The sequence below is a fragment of the Equus asinus genome, chromosome 26, assembly GCF_041296235.1.
Source record: "Equus asinus isolate D_3611 breed Donkey chromosome 26, EquAss-T2T_v2, whole genome shotgun sequence".
Taxonomy (NCBI): Eukaryota; Metazoa; Chordata; class Mammalia; order Perissodactyla; family Equidae; genus Equus; species Equus asinus.
The window spans coordinates 33,074,099-33,095,016 of NC_091815.1; the positions used below are offsets into that span (position 1 = coordinate 33,074,099).

General features: G+C 59.7%; 3 protein-coding genes across 13 annotated transcripts; 1 reads left to right on the forward strand and 2 right to left on the reverse strand.

The window, feature by feature from the left end:
• Positions 1-37: 37 nt before the first annotated feature.
• On the forward strand, positions 38-8,149 carry SPHK2 (sphingosine kinase 2). Of its 11 annotated transcripts, none has more exons than XM_070499175.1 (6): positions 38-177; positions 1,135-1,270; positions 5,534-5,683; positions 5,801-5,895; positions 5,987-6,102; positions 6,511-8,149. In XM_070499175.1, exons 3-6 carry the CDS (start codon positions 5,641-5,643, stop codon positions 7,595-7,597), a joined length of 1,341 nt encoding a protein of 446 aa, XP_070355276.1. In that variant the 5' UTR covers positions 38-177; positions 1,135-1,270; positions 5,534-5,640; the 3' UTR covers positions 7,598-8,149. The 11 variants fall into 11 exon arrangements, with proteins under 11 accessions (XP_070355276.1, XP_070355277.1, XP_070355275.1 ...); XM_070499176.1 differs by lacking the exon at positions 38-177 and adding an exon at positions 203-369; XM_070499174.1 differs by lacking the exon at positions 38-177 and adding an exon at positions 4,158-4,629.
• DBP (D-box binding PAR bZIP transcription factor) lies at positions 8,129-14,386 on the reverse strand. The gene is made up of 4 exons (XM_014852225.3): positions 13,713-14,386; positions 12,447-12,857; positions 10,368-10,579; positions 8,129-8,833 (listed from the first exon to the last, which is right to left on the reverse strand). The coding sequence occupies exons 1-4, from the start codon at positions 13,849-13,851 to the stop codon at positions 8,618-8,620; spliced, it is 978 nt and encodes a 325-aa protein (XP_014707711.1). The 5' UTR covers positions 13,852-14,386; the 3' UTR covers positions 8,129-8,617.
• A 507-nt stretch (positions 14,387-14,893) lies between these two features.
• CA11 (carbonic anhydrase 11) lies at positions 14,894-20,375 on the reverse strand. Its single transcript, XM_014852223.3, has 9 exons — positions 19,728-20,375; positions 19,565-19,639; positions 18,757-18,899; positions 17,046-17,231; positions 16,725-16,820; positions 16,489-16,561; positions 16,243-16,397; positions 15,808-15,973; positions 14,894-15,017 (listed from the first exon to the last, which is right to left on the reverse strand). Exons 1-9 carry the CDS (start codon positions 19,792-19,794, stop codon positions 14,992-14,994), a joined length of 987 nt encoding a protein of 328 aa, XP_014707709.1. The 5' UTR covers positions 19,795-20,375; the 3' UTR covers positions 14,894-14,991.
• Positions 20,376-20,918: the final 543 nt, after the last annotated feature.

The following is a 20,918-nucleotide window of genomic DNA, read 5'->3' on the forward strand; positions in this document are numbered from 1 at the left end:
CGTCGAGGCCCTCTCTGGCCCTATCCAGTCCCTGTTCTCCATGGTCTTCCGGAGGAACGGGATCTGCGAGCGAGATGCCGCGCGGAACTAGGAGGGGGCGTCGTGTAGTGACGCTCTGGCTCGACGCCGACGGCCTCTCTGTGGCTCCCGGAAGACCCGGAGGGCCCAGTATTGGAGGTGAGGAGGCGGGGCTGGCAGGGCTGGTTTAGACCTTGGGAAACCTCTGACTCCACGCTTAGGGCGTTTCCTTAGCAGGCTCTCCGCTGCCTTATATCCCGCTGCCGCACTGGGGAAGTGCTACTTGAGATCTAACCGGACGTGATCTTGCTGCAACCCGGTCTATCGCATCCTGTATTTCCACCTTTTAGGGTCCGCTTCTCCCCCTGCCCCCAGATGGCCCTTCCCTGACCCCTCTTCAGCCTCTGCCACCAGGGGATTGCTTTTCCCAGCCAGAGAGATTCGAGCGGCCCAGCGGGTTCGCTGTGAGGAATGTGCACCGTGCTGGAACGCAGAAGAGGCACACTGAGGCCCCGGGCTTGGGGCGCGGGGTGGAGAGAGGGGATTGGTAAAAAGCCCCTGAAAGAGAAGGGAGAAGAGACTTAGAGAGAGGGAGACCCAGAGGAGGAGTGGACAGAGACCGAGGGTCGGGGGATTGGAGACCCAAGGGGTGAGGAGACCTAGAAAGAGAGGAAAGATGGAGATCCAGGGAGAAGAAGAGACATGGAAAGATGTGAGAGGGGGCCTTGCCAGCTGTCACCAAATTCAAACCCTGACTGCTAGTTACCAACAGTGTGACCTTGGGCAAGTCACGTAACATCTCTGTGCCTTACTTTCCTTCTCTGCGAAAGGAGGGTGATAATAGGCATAGCCCATAGAGTATTTCCCATCATTATGTAAGTTAGTAAAAATGCTTCAGACAATTCTTTGCACATAATTGCTTAATAAATGTTACCCTCCACTCCTATTGTTAGCCCTTATTGGGTGGGACAAAATGGCCTGGCTGGGGCAGTGATGAAGCTGGCCTGTCTCCCTTTTTCTCCTTCCCCTGCCCCTTGGGCCTCCAGCACAGCACGTCCAGCCTGGCCACCTGGAGTCTGCTCATCATGCTCCTACTTACTGACCTCTCCTCCGCAGAGCCAAAGGCCAGAGCCCGGGCCGTGACAGCCGTCCCATGGCCTCTGTCCCAGAGCCAAGGTCTTGCTGATGTGGTGACACGGCGCAGGGCCAGCAGATGAATGGACACCTTGAGGCAGAGGAGCAGCGGGACCAGGTAGGGATCTGTCTGAAAGTCAAGATCACCATACCCTGGGACACAATTTCCTCCTCCGTGTCCCTGTTTCCTTGTCTGTGTCTCGGAGTCCCAGCCTCTTTAGTGGATGTGTCTGCCTTTCTTTCTCCTGGGGCCCTAAGCTCAGGTGCTGTGTTTCGCTGTCTCTCCATCTTACTTGGTTTCTGTCCCTCTCTGGATCATTCTTTGGCACGTATTATTTGGTGCTGTTGCTCCTGTGGGTTGAACACAAGGGACGTTGTTTCACAGTAAATGAATTCTTCCTCCATTAATCTCTTTCTAGCAAGCTCTGTCTCTGTCTCCTCCTGCAGGGGTCTTTTTCTCTACATTCCTATCTGTTTGGAGGCCTCCTGATATTATTCTTGCCTTGATTTCTTTCAGTTTCCCCATGTCTTTGCCTTTCTCTGTCTCTCTGTCAACGTCTTTGTTTTTCTGTCTCTTGGTCTCAGTGCCTCTTGGCTTCTGAGAGGCGTCCAACCATTTTTCCCTCCCTCACCCCTGACCCAGATATCTGCCTCAGATGCTATGTCTCCCCATCTCTCTCCTTATGTCTCGGTCACACTGTGTAACTAGGTCGTTTACGGGCCAGATGTTTTTGTCATGCTGCCTCCACTCTGGTTTGGGCCCAAGGTAAATTTTGTGAATTAATGAGCTTCTCCTCCCTGGCTTTCATTCCAGAAGTGTGTGTCCCCATTTTTCTCTATCTGTGTCCGTTATTTTCTGGGTTTTCTTGTGTCCTTACCTTGCACATTCTCAATTCTACTGTCTTTGATTGATTATAGCTCAAGTTTTCTGTGTCTGTCTCTCTGATTCTCTGTAACTATCTGAGAAAGACAACACCCTCTCCAAGCCTCTTGTTGCCCCTGACTCGGCTTCTCTAGGTGTCTTTTACAAACTCTCTTTGCATATCTTTGTTACCTGGGTTAGGGTCAGTCTCTCTATCTGCCGCTAAAGCCCTCTTCCCCCATGGCCCATCTTTTATAAACGCAATGGATGGGACAGGCCCACTTGCCTTCAACAAATATGGCGGCAGAGGCGCTGCCCTTGGGGCCGTGATGCCGCCCCTGCTGCGTGTGTGCCCTCACCTACGATGGCGGCTGATCTCGCGGAGTGCTATACCCCGCCCCGCTCTCCCCTCGCAGGCCCCTTCGCCGAGCTCACGAGTCGGCTGGTCCCGCCCCCCGTGCCCCCTCATTGGTGCGGCTCAGGCCGGCCTCACGGCCATTGGCTGAGCGGATGCACACCCTCCCCCTGCCCCAGGGTCTGACGGGGGCGGTTGGTGCCGACTTGAGGGGCCGCCTGGAGGAGGACCCGGCCAGTGAGGAGGGTGCCGGGGTCGGGGCAGGGACCTGAGTCCGGGGGACTGAGGGACGAAGAGGAACGGAGACGCAGGCCCAGGACAGGGGTACCAGGGGTGTGGGATGGAGATGGAGAACCAGAACCGGGACTGAGGGATCCAGGAATGGAAATCCGGGTCTGCGGCTGGGTTCTGGAAACGGGGCGGGGATGGAGGTCCGGGACCAGGGGAACCGGAGACAGAGACTCAGGCTTATGGATTGAGGGGGACTGTGGATGGAGACCCGGGCCCAGGTCTGGGGTACTTGGGGGATGGAGAGAATGGAGACCAGGCCAGAGACCTGGGGACCTAGGGATAGAGACTCAGGCCCAGGATTGGGGGAGTTCTGGGGCTCTGTGCCGAAGCCTGATTTGAGGAAGAGTGGGTCGGTGCAAGTTTAGGGGTGGGGCCTGAAGGAGCTGCCCAGGGCTGGGGACAGAGGTGACTCCTGAGGGTGAGTCCACAGATGAGGGTGTGTCTGGGGCAGCTCTGGTCCCCAGGAAGGTGAGGGGCAGGACTAGCAGGTTGCTAGGTGAGTGGAGCTATGGGGAACAAAGGTGAACCGAAAGGAGGAGGCACAAGCTGGGCAGGGGCAGGGCCTCGGGGGAGGGGACCTCAGGCCCAGCTCCCACCCCCTCCCTGGAGAGCAGGCGGCCAGATGCCCAGGTCAGTGCTCAGGGTCCAGCTCTTGGATCCTGTCCCTTGCAGGTGCCTGCACGTGGCTCCTCCAGCTCTCTGACCTCTTAGGCCTTCCGTGTCACTTCTCTTTCTCAGTCTCTCCAGCTGTTTGCATCCCCTACTTCTTGCCTCTCCTCTCTGCTCTCTCTCTCCTCTCTTGTCCCTCTGACCCTCAGACGGCTCCTGGAGCCCCTAAACTCTTGCTCTCCTCTCTAAGCATCTTTCATTGTCCTAGGTTTCATCTCACTGAAACTGTTGGTCTCCTTCTCCCAGCGTTTTTCTGGCGCTCAGACCTTATTATCCCTCTTTTTCTTTGTGTCTGAGCGTCCCTCCCTTCTCCTTCTGGAGGTGACTCTGTGTGTGTGTTGTGTTTTCCTGTCTCTGCATGTCTATTTCTTCATATGTCTCTTCCATCCTGATGTCTCTCCTCTGCCTCATTTTTCCCCAAAGCCCTTGTCATCATCCAACACACTATAGTTTACTTCTTTATCTTGTTTTTCTGTCTCTTGATTGGAATACAAACTCCACGAAGGCAGGGATTTTTGTCTCTTTTTCTTCCCTGCTGTGTTTGCCATGACTGGCACATAGGGGCTATGGAATAATTACTGGGGGAATGAATGAATGAATGTTTGCTTGCCCGTGTGTGAACTCTCCAGGATGCTGGCCTTCCTGTCCAGCTGGCCTCTGCTCTGCATCCTCAGAGTCTCCCCACACTTGTCTGAGCCTGTTTGTCTCTGATGCTCCCATCTCACGTGTCACCGACCCTCATTGTCTCCTCCTGTTCACAGGCCCTGCCCCTGCTTCTCTCCCACGGGGGTCCTGGACTCTGACTCCTGCCCTCCTCCCTCCCCACAGAGGCCAGACCAGGAGCTGACCTGGAGCTGGGGCCACGGGTCTAGGAGCGCCCTGGACAGGGCCGAGGCCATGGCCCCGCCGCCGCCGCCACTGGCCGCCAGCACCCCACTCCTGCATGGCGAGTTTGGCTCCTACCCAGCGCGTGGCCCACGCTTCGCCCTCACTCTCACACCACAGGCCCTGCACATCCAGCGGCTGCGCCCAAAGCCTGAGGCACGGCCCCGGGGTGGCCTGGTCCCGCTGGCCGAGGTCTCAGGCTGCTGCACCCTGCGGAGCCGCAGCCCCTCGGACCCAGCAGCCTACCTCTGCATCTACACCTACCCGAGGGGCCGGCGCGGGGGCCGGCGCAGAGCCGCACGCACCTTTCGGGCCGACGGGGCGGCCACCTACGAGGAGAACCGAGCTGAGGCCCAGCGCTGGGCCACTGCCCTCACATGTCTGCTCCGAGGACTGCCACTGCCTGGGGACGGGGGTGAGGCACTGGGCAGCCGCTCTGTCCTAAGGCCACCTCGGTGTCTCTGCACATCTCCCTCTGTGGGCATCTCTGTCTATTCTTCTGTGTGCCTATCTGTGTGATGTGTCTCTCTGGGTCTGTATGGAAAGAGTGATACACAGACAGGGAGGGGCTACAGAAGAAACAAAATTCCAGGCAGGGAGGAATGATTTGTGTCTGCTGCTCTCTCGCTCTATTTCTGTCTCCGCTAGATTTCTGTCTCGGTCCCCTCCCCCCTTCCATGGGTCCTGACCACAGATGAGTCAGAGGCTCCATGGCGGGCGAGAACAGCAGACTGAGACATAATCAGTCACCACCCAGGGTGACAGGCACTCACAGAGGTCTCCGAGGGCATCCCAGGAGCTCAGAGGTGGCATCTAATCCAGCCGGTGGGAATCAGGCGGCTTTCAGGCAGAGGTCCCCCCCCAGGGACCTCAGGTGGCACGGGAAGGGAAAGGTTCCAGGGCCCCCACCTGCTGGGCCTTTCTTGATCCCCCAGGATCCTGCTGGCTGCCTGGGGGCCCTACAGGATGGTGACAGTAAGGGAGCCTCACACACTGGAGTAAGCTGATCCTGGGTCCCAGGTGTTTGAGGGGGTGAGGAAAGTGGAAACCACAGCTCGACTTCCTCCTCCCACTTGTGGGTCCAAAGGGCACCAGGATTAACACCCAAGCCCTGCCTTTGTCTTAGCTTCTGGGAGGGGGTGGGGCTGCACACCTGGGCCTGGGCAGGTGAGGCCTGGGAGAAAAAACTTTGAACTCCCAGCAGGCTCCGTTGCCAGCCGCCCACCAGTTCCACTGGGCGCTGTTCGCAGTTACTGTTTCTGACGTGCCCAGGGGCCTGGGATCCTGGCCTGTGTAGACTCCTTCCCCTCTCTCTGCAGAAATCACCCCCGAGCTTCTGCCAAGGCCGCCCCGATTGCTCCTGTTGATCAACCCCTTTGGGGGCCGGGGCCTGGCATGGCAGTGGTGTAAGGACCACGTGCTGCCCATGATCTCTGAAGCTGGACTGTCCTTCAACCTCATCCAGACAGGTGAGGGTGGTGTCAGGATGGACGGTGGGGGTGGGGCGTTGGGACTCCTGAGTCCTGGGTAGCAGTGGTGGAGCACAGGTGGACCAGTCTGCCTCACCTCCCGGTTCCCCACGTTAGAACGGCAGAACCACGCCCGAGAACTGGTCCAGGGGCTGAGGCTGAGCGAGTGGGACGGCATCGTCACAGTCTCGGGAGACGGGCTGCTGTACGAGGTAGGGCAGGAGCGCCCTGCCCCGACCCTGAGCCCTGGGCGACTGCAGAGGCCAGGACCAGCACCCAGGTGTCTCATCTCGCATCCTCCAGGTGCTGAATGGACTCCTAGATCGCCCTGACTGGGAAGAGGCTGTGAAGATGCCGGTGGGCATCCTGCCCTGTGGCTCGGGCAATGCCTTGGCCGGAGCTGTGAACCAGTATGGCGGGTAGGTGGTGCCCATCCTGCCTCAGGTGAGCCTGAGGATGCCAGGAGGGCAGGGACCCGGCACATCTCCCGCTCAGCCAGTCCATGTCAGTTAAGTCCATCAGTCTGGCTGTTGGATGCTCACCACACCCCCACAGACATTTTTGCCATTTGTTCCCAGCTGTATCACTAGTGCCTAGAGTTGTGCCTCGCCCTCAGCTGGCACTCAGTGAGTGCTTATGGAAGGAAAGCACTGACAGGGATCCTGGCCCAGTAAGAAGAGTCCATCTAGAGGTGGCCAAATGGCTGTAGGTGGGCCCAGGGACATGGCCTTCCCGGCTCCTGCTGTCTGCTCCCCCCTGGCTCTTGCTATCTCTCCCCCAGCCCTCTATTCTTTCTCACTGTGTCCATCCATCTCTGGGCTCTGAAGGTTTGAGCGGGCCCTGGGCATCGACCTGCTGCTCAACTGCTCACTGCTGCTCTGCCGAGGTGGCGGCCACCCGCTGGACCTGCTCTCTGTGACGCTGGCCTCAGGCTCCCGCTGCTTCTCCTTCCTGGCTGTGGCCTGGGGCTTTGTGTCAGACGTGGACATCCAGAGCGAGCGCTTCCGGGCCTTGGGCAGTGCCCGCTTTACGCTGGGCACTGTGCTGGGCCTGGCCACGCTGCACACCTACCGCGGACGCCTCTCCTACCTTCCTGCCACTGTGGAACCTGCCTCACCCACCCCTGCCCATGGCCTGCCCCGTGCCAAGTCAGAGCTGACCCTGGCCCCAGCCCCAGCCCCGCCTGTGGCCCACTCACCCCTGCATCGCTCAGTGTCTGACCTGCCCCTGCCCCAGCCTGCCCTGATGTCCCCTGGCTCACCTGAGCCCCCACCCCTCCTGTCCATCAATGGGGGGGACCCAGAGCTGGCCGGGGACTGGGCTGCAGCTGGGGATTCTCCACTGTCCCCAGACCCGCTGCTGCCCTCGCTCCCTGGATCCCCCAAGGCAGCTCTACTGTCACCCATCACTGAGGGGGCCCCAGAAATGCCAGCGTCCTCTGGGCTCCTGCCTCCCACCCCTGATGCCCCAGCAGCCACCTCTACTGGGGGCCCACCCGACCACCTGCTCCCTCCTCTGGGCACCCCACTACCCCCAGGCTGGGTGACGCTGGAAGGGGACTTTGTGCTTATGTTGGCCATATCACCCAGCCACCTGGGGGCTGAGTTAGTGGCAGCTCCCCACGCGCGCTTTGATGACGGCCTGGTGCACCTGTGCTGGGTGCGCAGCGGCATCTCGCGGGCTGCGCTGCTGCGCCTTTTCCTGGCCATGGAGCGCGGTAACCAGTTCAGCCTGGGCTGTCCACAGCTGGGCTATGCCGCGGCCCATGCCTTCCGCCTGGAGCCGCTCACACCTCGCGGCGTGCTCACGGTGGACGGGGAGCAGGTGGAGTATGGGCCGCTGCAGGCGCAGGTGCACCCTGGCCTCGGTACGCTGCTCACCGGGCCTCCTGGCCGCCCGGGGCGGGAGCCCTGAACCGAACAAAGCTTGGAGCCCGCCGGGGGCGGGGCCTACATTCCAAGGGGCGGGGCCTGGCCGCTGGAATTAGGGCCGAGGGCCACCGTTGCAGGGTCCCAGCCCCGGCTCAGGATTGCGCCCGCCCCCCGGGGACCAGAGGTGATGGTGGGGCCTGGCCCGAATTCCAGGGGGTCGTCACCGTCGCAGATAAATCTGCTCGCCCCGAAGGTAGGGCCTGACTCACAAGGACAGGGCTCGCGGAAGGCCAGGTCGGCTGAGGGCGGGGCCTGCCTCGCGCCTCCTCCAATGACGGGACCTGGAATGTACGGACTCCGGGAGGCAGTAGCTAATTGGCCAGTCAGGGCCGGGTCTCGCCCCATCCACTCTGGTGCCTCCGCTTAACTGGCCAATCAGCCCAGGAGGGGCAGGTTCCCCGGGGCCTGCCTTCCTATTTGCACTAACGTCCCGCCCCACGCGGATGGGGGCGGGGAAGTTCATGTCCTTGTCTTGTCTCCGACCCCAGTCTTCAAAGCAATTGAAAAGGTCTATGCAATAAAGGCAGTCGCTTCATTCCTCTCAGGCCCTCGGCCCTTCCTCCATCCGGCAGCCCGTGGGAGGGATCGGACTCTAGGCACTTCCAGCAGCTACTGCCTTTTATGGCCCAAAGCCCAGACTCGCCCACGGACTGCGGCCAGTATGACCCGTTGGCCTTGAACTCAGGCCAGGGAGCTGCCTCCTCCCCCACGACAGCTGGTTCTGGGGTTCTCAAGATTTATTCAGGATCGTGTTAACGGAGGCGGTGGGAAGATGGGGTCCCCGAGGTGCCGGGGGCACACACTGAGGACCCTCCCCGCCCCCGCGAGGGAGGGGGGAGGCTCGCTTTTTCTTAAAAATATAAATGTATTTCTCTGCATCATCACGTCCCTGGGGCACCCAGCTGGCCGGCCCGTGGACCACAGGGCGGGGAGGGAAGAGGGCGTCAGGGCGCAAGTCTGAGCGGGGCGGAGGAGAGCTCCGCCGTGAGGGTGGGGGGCGCCCTCACAGGGCTCCGTGCTGAGCCTGGTAGCGGGACAGCACGGCACGGTAGTGGGACAGCTCCTGGCGCACAGCCACCACCTCCTGCCGCAGCAGGGCGTTCTCCTTCTCCAGGAAGGCCGCCCGCACAGATATCTGGTTCTCCTTGAGCCGCCGGGCGTCTCGGGACCGCTTGGCTGCCTCGTTATTCTTGTACCGCCGGCTCCAATACTTCTCATCCTGGGGGTGGAAGGGTGGGAAGATACTAAGGGCCTGGAGGAGCGGCTTTGCCAGTGCCTTCAGGGACCAGAGGGCACTTAAGAGAGTCCCAGGACTGCTTCTTAACCAGCAGTGGGGCCTAAAGGATGGGTCTTCTCTGGGATGGGTACCCAAAGGTCAGCCCTTGGAGGGCCCTAGCAACAGCTAAGGTAGGAGACAGGCCTCCCACTCCAAGCAACTGGGCTTCAAGTCTCCACTGTGCAAAGCAGGCCCCAGTGCTCTTCAGTTGACAAAGGACCTGCAGTTAGCTCCTGGTTACTAAGGATGCTTGTTCCCTAGCAACAGGGTCTTCAGGGTCTGAGGGCTTCTCCCAGTGAAAAGCATTGCCGGATATATCAACTTTCCAGATCCTGGTTGTTAAGGGAAGCCTAGGCTCCCTAGTGATGGGGTTTGGTGCCCCACAGAATCCTCCCAGAGCTGGCCCCTTTTGACCTGGATGTCAAGGCAACCTCATCCCTCCTCAGCAAACAAAAGTGAGGTCTAAGTGGTCCCAATGACTGCAGCCAGTCCTGACCCACCGGCCTTGAACAGAGGCCAGGGAGCTGCCTCTTCCCCAACAGGGCCTGGTTGCTAGACAAGTTGTCCCTTAGCAAAGGGGCCTATCCTGAGACCTCCCCAAATCATTATGTTAAGGTTCTCCGGTCCTAGAATTTGGTTGCTGAGGAGGACCACTCCTTAGTAACATGGACCACCCAGAGCTCTGAATGATGCCCTCCAACCCCATTTATTTCAGCCTAGTTCCTGCTTGCTAGGGTGAATCCAGTCCCTAACAAGGCCCTGGGGCAGAAGAAACCACTGGTCTAGATTTGGTTTGGAGGCCGTTCCTAGCTACTTCAAGTCATTGTATCTAACTTACGCAAGGGCATGGCAAAGTCTTGTGCGAAGCCCAGGCAGCTTTTATTGGGGGAGACCCCAGAACTGGCAAAGACAGAATGCTAGAAGGATGCAGTCACTGCCCAGAGCACCCCAAATCAGAATGTGGCCCTGGCTGCCAATGGGAACTGAGGCCTCTCCCCAGGGATCCATCCAGGCCCAGAGGGGCTGGCAAAGTCTGCATCCCAGGCAGATGCAATCACCCTGAAGGATGCCCCAAATCAGAGATCAAAAGACCAGCCCCAGCTTGGCTGGCTGCTAAGAAGAGACAGGCTAATACACTGTTGCTAAGAAATGCCGTCCTTAGCAACCGAGCCGGGTAGAGCCTGAAGCCTGCCCCAGGAGAATTCTGGGTCCAAATGAAAGGAGAAACTTCAAGCCTGTACAACTGGGCCCAGCAAGGCTGGCTGAGTCTGCCTCCTACAGTGACAGCATCTTCATAAACCTCAAGCCCAAACCTCTGCCCCCTTGTGTCCCATGGCCAAGGATCCTTGGCTGTAGGTTAGGAGAAACTGAGAGCTAATCCCCATGAGAAGCCCAGATCTGATGGTGAGGAAAGGGCCACCTCTGGCTGTGGGGCCTGTGCTGGCCCAGCTTGTGTCCTACATCTGGCTGTGCTCACCTTCTGCTCTTCTGGCACCTGGATCTTCCGTGCCTTTTTCATGATGGGCTGGGGTTTAAGTTCCTCCTCTGAGAAGCGATGTCTCCGGGGATCAAAGGTCTCGTGGCCAGGAATGCTTGACAGGGCTAAATCGGCTGGGTCGGGTTCAAAGGTCATCAGCACCTCCACGGTGTCTGGGTCCACAGGGCTGGGTGTGTCCCGAGAGGTCAGGCCTTGGGGAAACAGAATGTGTCACATGAGGGTGTATTTATTTGGGGGAGGGGGTTCCCCACGGCTAGCCTCTGCTCAGGTATCATATCCACCACAAGGAAGGTCCTTATGAGGTCTAACATAAAGCCTGCCAGGGATCAACCTCCCTAATATAAAATATGAAAGTTCCCGGGCCGGCCCGGTGCCGCAGTGGTTATGTGCCCATGTTCTGTTTCGGTGGCCCGGGGTTCGCCGGTTTGGATCCCGGGTGCACACATGGTACCACCTGGCAAGCCATGCTGTGGTAGGGGTCCCACATATAAAGTAAAGGAAGATGGGCATGGATGTTAGCTCAGGGCCAGTCTTCCTCAGCAACAGGAGGAGGGTTGACAGCAGATGTTAGCTCAGAGCTAATCTTCCTCAGAAAAGAAAAAAAAAATGAAGGTTTCCTAAACCTCAAAGATGCTCCGAGTCATGGAACAAACTTCACCTTTACAAACAGGGAAACTGAGGCCCAATCGTACCTGTCTTGCCCTAAGTAACACATGAGACTGGGCTATCGTTTCTAAAACTTCAGGCCTTCAGAGTCAGTGTTAGCATCTTTCCTACAGTCTAGCCCGAATCCTTCTTACTGAACTCCTGGCCAAAGGCTAGACTCCAGGCTGTTCAGGAAAAAGGAATCCAATGCATTGAAAAGACCTCAAGTTAGCCTCTTAAGAGCGACTGGCTCTCAAGAGTTAGGGAAGAGAAGCGGAAACGCTTCTGAGATTCCAGGAGGTTGGTTCAGGAGGAGGGGCGCCCTGTGCCTTTAAGAGCGAGCAAGCCGGGGCCAGCTGAGGACACAGGTTCAGGGCCGAGTCACGTGCCGGCGCCTGCTTTCCCGCCGCCCCCCCTGCCGCCACCGGCGCCCTCACGTTGCACAGGCCCCGCCCCCTCCCTCGTGAGCGCGCGTGCGCGAAGCACCCGGGAGGAAGGAGAGGACTCACGTGGCGCGGGAATGTGCGGCTGGGCAGGGGAGGGCTTTGGTTCTGTCCAGAGGTCGGACTAGGGGCACTTGTGTCCAGGAAGCCCCCACCTGCAGTCCGCCCCTGAAGACCCCAAGGTGCCCGAGGGAGCACACCTTTCCTCTTGCTCCCTGGGGTCTCTCCGCTCGAACCTCTCAGCCTCCAAGGACACAGGGCCCCCTGTTCTCTGGGGAACACATGAAAACCGCCCCCCTCGATCTTCTACCTGGGCTCCCAGCCCCCTCGCCTCTGGGGTGCACACGATTCTGGGATCCCAGGCTCCTACTCCCCCAGGAATATAGGAAGCTCAGTCCTCGCCCCAATGGAACAGCTAGAATGAAGACCCCCGACCTTCTCCCCGCTAGAGGACTCCAGGACCTGAGGTCACACCCCGTCTCTATTGGGGCACCCAGGAACCACGGCTACCAGTCCCTTATGTCCCGGGGAAACAGAAGTCTGTGCCCAATCCTCGCTTCCTCCCTGCAGAGGGCCTAGGAGTTCCGGTCTTATGACAGTTCCACCGACTCTGGGCCCAGACTCGGGCGCAGTCCACTCTCCAGGAAATAACTCTGGTGTTCTGGGCTCCCAGTCCCGGCCCCACGAGTATCCGGTCCTTTTGTCCCCACGTCCCACAGAAAAGTCCACACACTACCTCCCCACTGGGGAGGCTTCCTGGAATTTGAGGTCCCAAGTCCCTCCTTTCCTATGGATCCAGGAGACTCAGTCCTCGATCTATCAGGGGACAGAGAATCTAGACTCCTCTCTCATCCCTCCACTGGGAGACCCACAATTCGGGCGCGCAGCCCCAGTCCCACCGTCCCGGCCCCCAGCGGCGCACCGCCCCGCCCTCTGCAGTCCAAGCCCCGCCCCGCCCCCGCCGTCGCACCTGCGCGGTGGCCGCCGGCGGCCCCGAGGGCAGCCCGGGCGGGGGCGTGCCCCGGTGAGGAGCGAGGGGAAGCTGAACCACAAGAGCCGGGCCCCGGGGACGGTGCGGGCGTGCGCACCGGCGAGGGTGCGGGTGATGGGCCGCCGGGGGGCGGCGGGCTGGGCGGGAGCCCGTGCTCCAGCAGGAAGGCGTCCAGGTCCACGTACTCCACGTCGCCGAATGGCAGCGTCCGCTCCCATAGCAGCGGCGCCAACAGACCCGGGCCAGGTGCGGCCCCCAGGCGCCCCCGCGGGGACCCGCCGCCCACCACCGCCCCAGCTGGGGCATCCGCCGGGCCCGCCGTCTCCAGGCCCGGCCCGGGGACCGTGGGTGCCGGCAGAGCCGCCTTGCGCTCCTTTTCCTTCAGGAGACCTGGGGGCCAGGGAAAGACCGGGCAGGGTCGGGAGGGAGAGGAAGATAGAGGTGGAGAAGAGACCCCGAGTCAGACACGAGACAAGCGGGGATAGAGACCCACACAGCGGAGATTCACAGAAAGAGGGGACAGAGGGGGGGATGAGATCAGAGAGGGAGAACAAGTACCCAGAGAGAAGAGGGGACAGCCACTCAAGAGAGACCCAGAGAGAAAGGACGGAGATGGGGGCGGCAGAGACAAAGAGTGGGGGACAGAGACCGAGAGAGAAAGACTCAAAGAGGGGAGGACAGAGAGCCAGGAAGGGATAGAGGCACAGAAGGGGGACGAAAGTTCAGATAGAGGTAGGTGGAGGGTTGGGCAGGTGAGAGAAAAAATGACAGCTCTGTAATTCCTCTGTAACCTACCCCCGCTTCCTGCGCACTGTACCCCCTTCTCCCCGCCCCCACACTCGGTAAGGGGCAGGAAGGGGCTCTATTCCTGGGGCACATTCCTCATCTCTAGACTCCATGTGACCCCAGGAGGCCCCGCCCAAGCCCGTGTCACTACCGTGTGAGCATCCGACACACCCCCTCCCTCCTCCCTGGACCCCAGGGGTCCAGACTCTCGGAACCGAAAGGAAGGGGGGGGGGCTGGGGCCTGGACTCCTGGGTCCTCGGGGTGGACGAGCTTGAGAGGCGGTACTTTTGGGTCCTGGGTGCTGAGGGATCTAGGGGCCTAAACACCTTAGTAATTGGGTAGAAAAAGGTTGGGAAGACGGACTCTCGGCACGCAGGAGATAGCTGTGGACCCCCCAGCACTGGAGCCCCTAAGGGGGTGGAGTGTCTGAGTTGGGTGAGGTGGGGGCTAGAACTCACAGCTGGCTGGCTCTTTGGGCTTGCTGGTCCCCTGCAGAAGGCTCCGCAGCCCAAGCAGCGCTCCCCCGCCAGGGGGGGCCCCGGCCGGGCCGCCCAGCAGCAGGGGGGCCGGGGTCCTGTCGCTCACGGGCCGCGCCATCGCCGGGCACCTGCCCGCAGGCTCACGGGCTCATGGAGAGGCGAAGAACTGGCCTGCCACTCAGCGGCACACTCCTGTGGTTCGGGCGAGTGTCGGCCCGGGGCGGGCGAGCGTAGCTTGCAAGCCTCCAGTATCCAGAACACTGCCAATCCTAGGAGCAACGGGGATTTGCAGTCCTCGGTGCCGAAACGTGCAACTGAAGAGGGTCCCAGGAGACCATGCAGTCCGGGTGAGGGGGTGATCAAATCAGGCGGCAGGCTCTTTGCAACCGAGAGTTCAAGGGGACACAAGGCGCTCCTTCTACAAGGTGGGCGAGCCTGGCTCCTGCAAAATTTGCTGCTCTCTCAACGGAAGGCGCTTTGCAATCGGCACCAAGAGGTGTGCGCGGAGGGGCGGAGGAGGGGGCAGGAGGAGGCGGCTGCCTTGAGGCGTGGCCAAAGCAAACTTCTGTCGCGGAAAAAAAAAAAAAAAAAACCCAAACCAAAACACCCGACGCCACAGCGCTCAGCCCTCCTCTCGGCCCCCGCCCGCGCCCGCCCAGCCCCTCCCGCCTCTTAGGCCATGCACCCCAGCCGCGTGCCTCCCTCCGGCTGAAAGCGCGGGCCAATCGCGACTCGACCCCTCGAGACGCACAGCCAATGGGACCCCTGGATCCGCCAAGGCCCGGGAGGGCGCAGGAGGGGCTCAGTGCGTGAAGTTGCCTTCTTTCTGGAGGGAGGCGGGACCCTGACCTACATTTGCCCAATGGGAGCCGGCGCTGGGGGCGGAACCGTGACCCAGTTCGGGCCAATGAGGCAGGCGGGAGGGGGAAGCACATGGCCCTGCGCGTGCTGCCTGACCAGGAGGGTGGGTAAGGGCGGGGGAGAGGAAAGAGGCTCCCGGAAAGGAGCCGCATCTCCAAATGCTTGTTTTGGGAAACAAGAGGCCAAAAAAGCCGAGTAATGGGGTTTAGGAAGAGGGAGATTGGTTTCTAGAAGGCTGCTATTCTATAAGACCCAAATGTTTCCCCGCCGCGCCTAGAATCAGACCACTGAGAAACAGGAAGTATTCTGTCCCTTTAATAGCTTTGTTTTGGCGGGTCACTCCCCTCCCCTTGTGGGGAGGCTTGGGGAGGGCAGGCGCAATCCTCGATGGGGAGTCTCAGCGACCATGGGGGGCACCGTCCACTGTAAGACAGACGACACCAGTGGGGGAGCGTTAGTTTGGGCACGATGGGAGGGACCATACAGGGGCGTGCAGGGGGCGGAGGCTGGGCAGCGCCGGGCTCTACCACAGCGAGGCTGCGAAGGGGGAACCGGAATGTACCAGAAGCTGGGGGAAATGGTCAGATTCTGGACCAGGACCGGGCTGAACCATAGGGAGGCAGCAGGAGGGTGGAATACGGACGTCCAGTTTCAGTATTAGGTTGAACTATGTTAAAGTATTCATGGGGGTGGGAGGTGGGCTGTACCATATTGACGAGCCAGAGGCGTGGCCCCAAGATCACTGGGCTGCACCACTGGGAGGCAGTAGGAAAGGAAGGGGATTGTACCATTGTACCGTGTTGATTCTCAGTAAGGGGAAGAGCAGATTATGGAACAGCATAGGGTTGTACCACATGGAAACAGGGAAAAGGATGCGGGCTGTACCATTTTGGAAAGTCATCGTAATAGGAACCACGGACCAGTACTTAATTGCACCACAAGGAAGCCAGGGAGTTCAGGTTATATACGAAGTTGCAAGTTGCAAGCAGTGCAAAGGAAAGACAAATCATGGACCAGCAATGATCTATGGCGGGGAGGTGGACTGTACCATGTTGACACACAGAGAGGAGGGAGAAAGAGCAAGTGAGAGCTCAGGAGGCTGGACCATACAGAAGCAGCAAAGCGGGGTAGGACTGTATCATATTGAAACACCACGGGGAGACACATAGGCGGGTTCGACCAAGACGTGGAGGGGGTACACACTGGACCATACCATGCAGGCGGTAGTTGGGGCCTCGGCAGCGCCTCTCGGGGTGCCGGGGGTCCCTGTTGCCCCTCAAGGCCCTATGGGCCAAGGGCTGCAGGGGCCGGGCGTTACCGCTGAGGCTCTGGAAGATCTGGGACGGAGGATTCTGGCTCAGGAGTCTCAGGGAATGCATCTGCCATGGAAATGGGGCGAGAAACTGGGAGTAAATAATGAATGGTTCTGGTGACGTCACAAGGAAGCCCCGCCCCTGGGAGCGGGTGGGCGTGAACTCGCTCAGCCCCACCCCATCCCCAAGGGTTGTCTGATTCTCTCACTCCCTAGAGTTCCAAGTCAATGCTGGGAATGAGGGTAGGTGAGACGAGGGGATCCTCAAGCCAGGGAATGGGTTACCCAGGCGGCCGGGGGCGGGAGGGCGGAGAGGTGGTGCAGACAGAGGATCACCTGGAGAGAGGTGATATTGAGGGCCCGGTCAATGAGGATCCAGGTCACTGTCTCCGAGCAGGGTGGGGTGCTGAGAGAGCCCTGATAGGTGATGAAGCCGAAGGATTCGGGGAATAGGAGCTCCAGGCTCAGGTCTTGAAGAAAGTAGGCATCATCTGCAGGGAGATCAGGCCGGAGCCAAGAGGGGGGCCCTCTAGAACGCCCCTCGCATGCATACCCTCCGCCACCAACGCACCAGGGACTTACTCTTGTAGGAGATGCGGGTGATGGTATCCCGGTTAAGGAGGCGGCTGAGGAATGGGTTGGAGCTGCCAGCCACCTGGGTGGGGGGACAGGATGAGAAGGCCGGAGCCCAGAAGTCCAAGCCCCCAATCCCTTCCCCCACCAGGACTCCGAAGTCTGGATCTCCGGCCTCACTCTTCCTCAGCCCCCAGATTCCAGGCGCCCAGCCCCCCCTCCCTCAGCATCTTGCCTGGGCTCACATTGACAAAGAGGCTGAGAATGGCCAGGCCATTGGGGCCCCGGGAGGCGGCGCTGAGGTTCCCATAGAGTTCTTGGTTGAAGTGGATGAGCTGCACCTAAGAGGGGATCGCAGAGAGTGGGGTCCCCCAGCAGAAGGAGAGGAGAGAATGGGGCCCGCTGTGAGCCTCTAGGGTCCCACGTCAGGTTAAGAATTAGTGCTCAGGGTGGGGAGGCCAGTTCTGTTGAGGAGGATGGGGGTGAGGCCTTAAGAGGAGGGTGAGGTGGGAGGAACCGGGTCAACTCAGGGTGAGGGTCAAGGGTCAGAGGTCAGTGGCCACCACCTCAGCGGAGAAGCCCTGGTGGTTGATCTGGTGTTCAGAGCCGGCTCCGTCACGTGCTCCAAACAGCAGCCGCAGTTCACTGAGTCGGTGGCTATACAGGAGGGGGCCCCCTGACACATTGACCACGGGCCGGGCTGCAGGCAGGAAGGAGACGTGGCGGCCGGTGTTGTACAAGGTTCCCCGGAGCTGTAGGAGAGGCGGCAGGTGTCACGGGGACGCGGAGAAGAAATCTTTCCCCTCCTGATTTTTACCCCTACATTTCCCATTTCCAACAATCATTTAGTCATTCAGCATAGTTTGCACTTTCCAGGCTCTGTGCTGGTCCGTGGTAGGGGCTCAATGTTGGTGAATTTGTTTAATTACCAAATATTTATTGAGCTGCTACTGTGTGCCACGGATGCCAGGAAGAGAGCAGTGAATAAGTAGACAAAAATCCTGGGCCTCATGGACCTTATGTTCTAATGGAGGAGAGACAGGCAATAAATACTGAGTCACATAAGTTACTGCTTATTTCATTACGTCCTGTGCTCGTGCTGGGAAGAACTGGGAGCTCTGAGAAAGCCTAACAGGAAACCAGCCTAGATTAGGATGAGCGTGGCAGGTCAGGAAAGGCTTCCATGAAGAAGTGACATTTGAATGGAGATCTGAAGTTGGGGTTAGTTGTAAAGAGCAGGGAGAAGGGCATTCCAGGAAGAGGGAACAGCAAGTGCAAAGGCCCTGAGGTAGCCTATTAGAGTGACAGTGAAGAGGCCAGTGGGGCCAGAGCCCAGGCAGCAAAGGAGAGATTGGTGATTGGAGCCAGATGGTGGGCAATGATGGGGTGTTTTGTACTTTTATTTAAATAATTGAATATATATAACACACCTGGCACAGTGCCAGGCACAGGATCGATGCTGTAGAAGTGTTTGCTATTATTTCTTATCCTAATAGAAGGATTTTGAGCAGCAGAGTGGGATGATCTGGTTTGTATTTTTAAACATCTCTCCAGCTGTGTGGCAGACAGTGGATTGCAGGAGGCAGGGAGGCAGGCCCGCGAGGAAACTGTGGCACCAGTCCAGGTGCAACATTATGGTGGGGGCAGTGGAGGGAACAAGAAGTGAAAGATGTGAGTGATATTTAGCAGGGAGACTAGAAAGCACAGGGATTGGAAATAGGAGCGAGGCAGAGAACAGGATGGGGAATAGCTCCGTGGCTTTTGGCTGGGCAGCTGCGGGAAGGGTGGTGCCAGCTCTTATAAGAAATGGAGTTGCAAAGTGGGCAAGAGCATGGATGCCAGGACCACACAGCCTGGAGCTGAATCCCAGCGCTGGCACTCTCTAGCTGTGTGACCTCAGACAAGTAACTTAACCTCTCTGTGCCTCAGTTTCTGCCTCCATATAATAAGCGTAATAAAAGCACCTATTTTATGGGGTTGTTGTGAGGATGAGAGGCTTTATCAAGCTTTTAAAACAGGGCCTGGCATGCAAACGGTCTGTTTTACCATTGCTTCTACAGAGATGGGAAGACTAGGGAGCCGTGTTTGGGGAGGGAAGAAGAGGTGATCCATTTTAGAGCGTAAGGGGCCAACCATCCCCCCAGTGTGTACCCTTCCTTCCCCAAGGCTGGCCTCCCACCTCAGCACCCCACCGCTAACCCCTACTCACGCTCACCCCTAACCCCGACTCCTGCCCACCGCTGTGGATTCGGTAACCCCCCTGACCCAGCCCCTTACCTTCTCTCCCCCAGTGCTGAGCCTCAGTGGGGGAAGAAAGGGGTCATAAAGGACCCTCTTCAGCTCCACGTCCACAGGGCTCTGCCGCTTCCCCACGGCACACAGACTCCAGGCTGCATTCACCAGGCCCCAGAAGGGAGGTCCTGGGGGCAAGGGTGGGGCGGGGGGGAAAGAGAGTCAGAAATAGGGACCAGACCCCAATGCTGGGACCTGCTGAGAAGGCTGTGATCTGGACTTCTGGATCCCAGGAGAGGCAGGGCTGGGGACCTGGACTCCTGGGTCCTAGAAGAATCTTGCGAGAGTTTCATAAGACCCTCTAATACCTCCAAACCTCTCTAAAATTGTCATTGGGGAAGGAACTACAACTCCCAGCAGGCCTCAGTGCTGCCAGCCTACCCATCCACTGCTTGCCTTCCCCAGAGCCCATGGGAGTTGTAGTTCTTTGAGTCTCCCTTGTCCCACAGCTGGATAATGAATGTTTTGGGGAGAGGAGTTGCACGAGAGAGCAGGACAAGGTGGGGGAGGGGCCGCCAAATCTCTGGCTCTCAGCAGGTGCCAGGGCCTACCTGCCTCTTTCCCTGCAAACACATACACACACACACACTCTTCCACCCCCACACTCTCTTTCCTTCCACTCACTCCCACTCACTACTTGAAATGCGCATGTATAATGTCCCATGGTGAGCCTCTGGGGTTCAGAGGCTGGGCACACTCCTGAGGGAGGGAGGGAGGAAGGGGCTGGGGCTCCTGGGTCTGCAGAAGGAGGCGCCCTGCAGCCCACGCTCCTGGGTCCCCGCCCTGGCTGCACCTGGCACGAAGTTTCCCTGGAGATTATCCTTGTAGCTCCACCAGTCCTCAGGGTCAGGTGCGGGTCCGATGTAAGCTGGGGAGAGAGCAGCCTGAACCCCTCTCCTTGGCACCCCACCCCCACCCCTCCCTCAGGAGCTCCTGCCCGGACCCCCAGGCCTTACCTGCCGCCCCCAGTGCCGCCCAGAGTACCAGCGCTTGAGGGGCGCTCAGAGGAGCGGCACCCCCCATCCCCGGGAGACCTCTGAGCGACCCTTCCCAATGCCCTGGCCCTCTCTCTCTCAGCTCCTCCCTCCCCTCTTTGGGGGACCCTGTCCCTCCAGGACTCCCAGCCTTCCTCTCCTCCCCACAAGGAGTCCCGGTTCCCCAAATACGGAGGCAGCGGGACACTGAGTCGCCCCCCTCCACCAAACCCGCTCCTCTCTCCTCTCCCTGTGCCTCTCCTTCCTCGCCTTTCCCCGGAACTCTCCAGTCTCCGGCTCCCTCCGCTCTTACTCCTCTCCCTGCCTCCTGCTTCTCCCTCCGGTTACCTCTAGGTTTCTAAGCCACAGCCCCTCTCGGCTCTCTTTTCAAGCCCCCTAACTCCAGGACTCCGTCCTGCTGCTCTCTCCTCCTCCCTGTCTCCCTTCTCTGCTCCTGCCTCTTCTTTCTCCCTTCTCTCCTTCTTCACCTCCTCCCTCTCTGCCTCTCTGCCTCTCTGCCTGTCTCCAGCTTCCCTCTCTCTCTCTCTCTCTCCCTCTCTCTCTCCACCTCCTCCTCTCCTGCCTCTTCTCTCTGTTTCTCTCTCGTCCCTTCCTCCCTCCACCCCCTCCCTCTCTTCTCTCTCTTGGTGTTATTTAATTTTTTGTCGTTGTTGTTGGGGGGCGGGGGCAGGTGCTCTCACAGCAGCGAACACTCCTCGGGCTGGTGTGTGTGTGTGTGTGTGTGTGTGTAGGGGGGTGCCCAAGGGGCAGCATGGAGGGGTCGTTGGGGGCTGGTCCCCAGCTCCCGGCCGCACTGGGGCCGTGGGGGCGGGGGCGGCCCGGACACCTGGGGCCCGAGGCTGGCAGTTCCCATCCTCCGCAGAAGGGGGAAGGGGGGCGCTTAAGGTGGAGCTGGGAGAGTCCTCGGAAGTCTCCGTGCTCAGGGCTGCTGGCCCCGGAGGAGCCGGGGTCCCCCAGCTCGCGGGGACCCAGGTTGGAGCCTGCGGCAGCACCTGCCGCCCCCGCCCAATGCTGCGCTCGGGTCTCAGCCAGGGGCTGCCTTAACGCGGCCCGGGGATCCCCTGGGAGAGTGGGGTGCGGTGAAGGCCGCTGGCCAGGAGGGGGAGGCAGAGACCTGGAGAGGGAGAGAGAGAGGCGGGAGGAGGAGCCGGG